This window comes from Tigriopus californicus, chromosome 12 (assembly GCF_007210705.1).
Source record: "Tigriopus californicus strain San Diego chromosome 12, Tcal_SD_v2.1, whole genome shotgun sequence".
Lineage (NCBI taxonomy): Eukaryota > Metazoa > Arthropoda > Copepoda > Harpacticoida > Harpacticidae > Tigriopus > Tigriopus californicus.
Window position 1 is genome coordinate 8267126 of NC_081451.1, and position 5042 is coordinate 8272167.

A 5042-nucleotide genomic window follows, 5' to 3' on the forward strand; every position below is an offset into this window, starting at 1 on the left:
GTCTTGTTTTCCTCAGATCGTCAGATATTTAGGTCCCGTATACCTTTCTTCCTGGATTGTCAACAGGGCGACTCTTGAGCCGAATGTAGCTTTGCTTCAATATAAAAAAAACTCCATAGTCTTCCCGATGAAAGAAGGAACTGGTTTATTTATGCTGATGGTCTCGAATGATTGGACAGCCGATCAAAAGGATGGCTTCCTAATTCCGTCAATGTTCTAATGGTTGTTCCGATTAATTTTGTCGGTGCTTTAAGCTAGAAACTAGAATTTTTTATGTGAGATTCAAAAATCAGGAAGTGGAAACACAGATGGATTAAGTAATAAAATGTTTGTCCAAATTGTAGATTAAGGGATCGCACAAATCAATGAATGAATAAATGTTCAACTGAAAGGTGAGTAATAATAAACTGCATATAAAACTGAATTGAATAAAAACGAAATAAGCAGATCAATAAGCACTTTAAATATTTACATGGACCGACAAACGATTATCTGAGAAAATGACCAAAATTTGCAAACAACCTATAGAAATGGTGAAATAAATACATTGTTTAATTAATTCATTAACGAGGGAAAAACTAAGACGACGTAATCTATCATTCAAATCAATGTTTGAATAGGAGAACACTGGTTCATTAAAATATCAATTGATGAAATAAGATGAAAAGGTTGAACCCAACTTATTTAAAATTTCGTTAGTGCGACGTTACTAACACAAACATATGCCAATTTATAGAAATATTGTGTTTTTGTCATGGTCAATTCCAATAACGTGCAAAAGATATTCAAAATATTATGTGATATGCAATGTTGAGTAAAATGAAAACAAGAATCATTTTTCTTTTCTTCTGTAGCAAGAGGAAAGTATGTGAAAATAGATGGTTAATGACTACATAGCTAATACAATCATTTAAAAAAATATTGGAGGTACCGTTAATGGTACATATAATTGTTAATCACCCCGTACCAACCGACGGCAACGCATGACAGCCGAGCAAAGCTGAACGCTAGAATGCTCGTTGAGTCAATAAAGCTCTCTCCTTTAAATCCCCCTACCAACTTGTGACCACAATCCACAACGGAAAAACAACGGGAATGGTCAGATGACACACTTCTTGTAACGATTTAAGTGCATGCAGAAGGGAATCTGCAACCGAAGCAACAAGCTTTAAAAATACCGTAAAACAGGCGCCACAGCCACGAAGGCAGAGGTGGACAAGCACAGGCTCACACAATACAGAGAATAGGCACTTATATTTGGCGGTGTGTATCACAACATTTCATTAATCTGATGTGTATTATAAACGCAGATTGTCATTGGAAATTGATATCTACCGGTTTGAATGGCAGTAACTTCCCTAATATCAACGACGCAGAAGTGGATGGATTTACCAGTTTCCAATCTTGAGACCCATTTACGATGAAAATGTTAAATAAATCAATAGTTCAGCCGCACTTTGAGTATATATCTCCCATTTGGGCCCCAATGACCGCAACAGGTCAAAACAAGATCAAAAGGTGCAAAGGAGCTGTAGGCAAAATATTGCAAGTATGGGCCACTTCAATTATTGGGGTTGAATCCAGTGCTTGGAGTTGAACGGTGACCAATGAAGATACCAACGATATGTAATCATGTACATGTATAAATGCCTCCCTAGTCCTTGTCACAACCCAGAAGTTGAGCAACTCTGGCACCGGGGTTTGAACCCACGACACCTGTGGAGCGGATTCTTGACTTGTTCTCTCTAAAGCTTCTCGGCTGCACTAAGTACAAACCAATATATGGAAGCATTACTTCTCTAGAACCTGATGGGCCATTCAATCNGTTTTTGCAAGCTGGATCTTTGCACTTGACTTCATCCGAATTTCGCCATAATAACCGGTTGTCTTTGTTTTTGCTCTTCAAACGTTCTGATATTCTGGAATTCTATATTCTAGAAAATTCGCGGGAACTGCTTTCTTGAGTTCCCCGGAACGGCCGTTTCACTACAAAAAGCAGTGGCTGTATCTAAATCCATCAAACGAAAACTTCGCCATTACAGCGAAAAGTGCCGCCAAGCTGACGAATCTTACCAAACATTTGTAGACAAAGAGTTTGCTGAACCTGCTCCCTCAGAAGAAAACATTAGACCCACAACACAAACATTTTACCTCGAGACACATCCCGTGTTCAAGGCCTCGTCTGCAACTCCTTGTCGGATTGTCCGCAAAGCAGCCGCCGGAGATCAGTCTGGTAAAAGCTTTAACGATCGATTGCTTCTTGAGCCAAATCTCATTCCATATCTCGTCCAAGGGCTGATGAAATTCAGGATTAAAAAGGTGGCACTTGTTTTAGACATCATCACGATGTTCAAGTCAGTTTGAGTGGAACAAAACAACAACACTCTGATCTGGAAGGATCAGAATCAACATTAAAAAGCGCTACGTATGCTTGTTCTGACCTTTGGAGAAGTCTCATCTCCCTTCCAGGCCATTTGGGTTGTCAAAGAACACGCCCGAAAATTTGGCAAATCGTACCCTCGAGCTGCACCAGCCTTTACCGTACATTACGTGGATGATCTCCCATTGTTGCAAACTCTTTGGAAGATGCCAAATGATTTTTGAGGTAGAAAAAAAAACTTCCTTTTTTCTTACGTTCACTGACAGAGCAAAATCTGTTTTCTGCTTTTCTTGAGAAGATTGTTCTCGAGCTAGGTTGGTTGCGTTATCGTACAAAAGGGTGTTTCTTCCCGGAAAATCCAACCATCCACACCATTAACCTTTTCTTCCTTCGTGGAAATGAAAGTCCCCGCAAGAAAGGAATCCCTTCACAACCGCTTGAACTCATCTGTGTGGCCGGATCGACATGTCTTTTTTAAGAAAGCTAGCTTAGTCAAAGCACGGGCCGTTTCTAACGTATCGTAGAATATTAGGCTTGACCAAAAAGCTGACCCTGGTTTGATCGAAGAAAAATNTTGACTTGTTCTCTCTAAAGCTTCTCGGCTGCACTAAGTACAAACCAATATATGGAAGCATTACTTCTCTAGAACCTGATGGGCCATTCAATCTGCTGGTAGAGCATTTTGAAGACTACATATAAAGTTACGTTCATCACATCATCCTTCTTGGGTTCGATGAATCAATTACAGAATTGAACTAATGATGATAATGATAATGATTTAGCTTTATCAAGAAAAGCCAATCCATGACCATTTGGTTGAGCTTCTCGATTGTTTTACCCCTGATTTCGAAAGAAACGCGACTGTTGATGAAACATCACAACCGAATTATACTTCCAAAAGTAATCTACTATTGTCGTGCTCAAGATGTGGGGAAAAATTGTGGTCGCATTGTGTTTGGGTTTCCTTCAAACCCTAAGTGTGGCGGACACCGATACCAATCGTACCTTTTACAATGGAACTCAAAGAGAGGGAAAAATTTGTAAGTACCGCTTCATAGTGCATTTTCCAAATCATTCTCCATAACATTTTGAATTCATTCCATTTTAGTAAATCTGTTCTCAATTGTGAGGTGAGCTTCAAGAGTAGGTTATGATTAGATATATTGTCGCATTATATCTTAATATGTCCCATGGCCATAGGTTCCCAAACACATTTTGCGTCGGTACCAACAGCCGGAATGGAACGTGCTACACTACCGACGAATGCACTCAAAGAGGTGGAACCACTGCGGGATCGTGTGCCCTCGGTTACGGAGTGTGTTGTACTTGTAAGTATTTTAACCAGCCACCATCAGTTTAGTGAAGCCATTCCGGTCATAACGTTTGCCCATACTTTCAGTTGTCCTTGGTTGCGGATCAACCTCGAGTCAGAACTGTACGTATTTCGAGTCTACAGGCACAGAGGCGGGCAGTTGCCGCATGAAAATCTGCCCGTGCAACGGCAATATATGTCAACTTCGATTGGACTTTGAAACCTTTGTGCTGAACCAACCAGATGCCAGTAAGTAAAAGTGACTTCTAATTGTGAGATTGTGCGAGCTCAGCAGACCCTTAACGAATTAGGAACGACTCTTTACTAACGAGTTAGTTGACAATACTAGTATTGACAGAAGCATCACTTAACCACTTCAAATTTAACTAACGAACGGTCACCCGTGTGTATCTAAATGGCCCTATGGCCTTAATAACGTCATGTAATATAAATAGTCCCCAGGAGCCATTAAGGTTAAATAAGAGATATTGTACGAGAAATGCGTTTGGCAAAGTGTCAACTGATGCGGCGAAGTACCAATATTCCCAAGCTTTGAAGTGGTTTGATATGGGACAATCTCGGCCTGCTAATGGTGACTTGTTCCACATTCTCATTGCTCGAGGCATCAACAAAAAGTTTCCGACGTCGAGTTTAGTCTCGGGGATATACTTGTCCACACCTACCTAAAACACCATCCAAAAACAGGATTTTTGAAGATTAGAAGGCCTAGTCAAAGATTTGATAGCACTAGTCCATCGAAGGACAATAAGCCCGTAAAAGATGAATGAGCATTGTCTTCTTTCCAAAAATAATAACACAATGATCAAGGTTCTTGAGGAACTAGCTTTAGTTAGGCAGGTCTCGCTCGTTTCCATGACAGAAACCTGGCTTCGACCAGGGGTCTTAGATGAAGAGGTTGCAGTGGTTGGTTTCAATTCACCTGACAAAATTTCCTTTCGTGTAATCGTTTTTCCACTCTACGAATAGTTCTTGCTGTTTTGTCCAACAATCTCTTTCTTTCAGTGTTGTTCATCACTCATGATATGATTCACTGCACTTTTAGAATGGAAAGCAGAAAATTTTACACCTTCGTTGAATTCTGTGAATACTGGAAACTCTTCTAGTTCCTCACCGAATCTATGCTTTCTTCAGAAGCACTCTTATGTCCAAAAATTGCTGACTAATTTTTGGGATTTCAAATCAACAAATCCATAGCTCTTATTTCGTTCTCTCGATATCGAACAAAGAATACTCCCCCCTTTTATCGCCAGCAGATTGATAACTCCCCTCGGACCCTATTCTCGAATTTCCACGCTAATCGCCGCAGTTGTTATGACTGTCAGCAAATTC

General features: G+C 40.1%; 1 protein-coding gene across 1 annotated transcript in view; it reads left to right on the forward strand.

The window, feature by feature from the left end:
• Positions 1-3013: 3013 nt before the first annotated feature.
• The window catches only part of LOC131892134 (uncharacterized), a 9999-nt gene continuing 7970 nt past the window's right edge, over positions 3014-5042 (forward strand). Inside the window, exons 1-4 of the mRNA XM_059241906.1 lie at positions 3014-3420; positions 3489-3510; positions 3581-3708; positions 3780-3941. Coding sequence (XP_059097889.1) covers positions 3306-3420; positions 3489-3510; positions 3581-3708; positions 3780-3941 — 427 coding nt within the window. The 5' untranslated portion in view covers positions 3014-3305. The remainder of the gene's footprint in view (positions 3421-3488; positions 3511-3580; positions 3709-3779; positions 3942-5042) is intronic.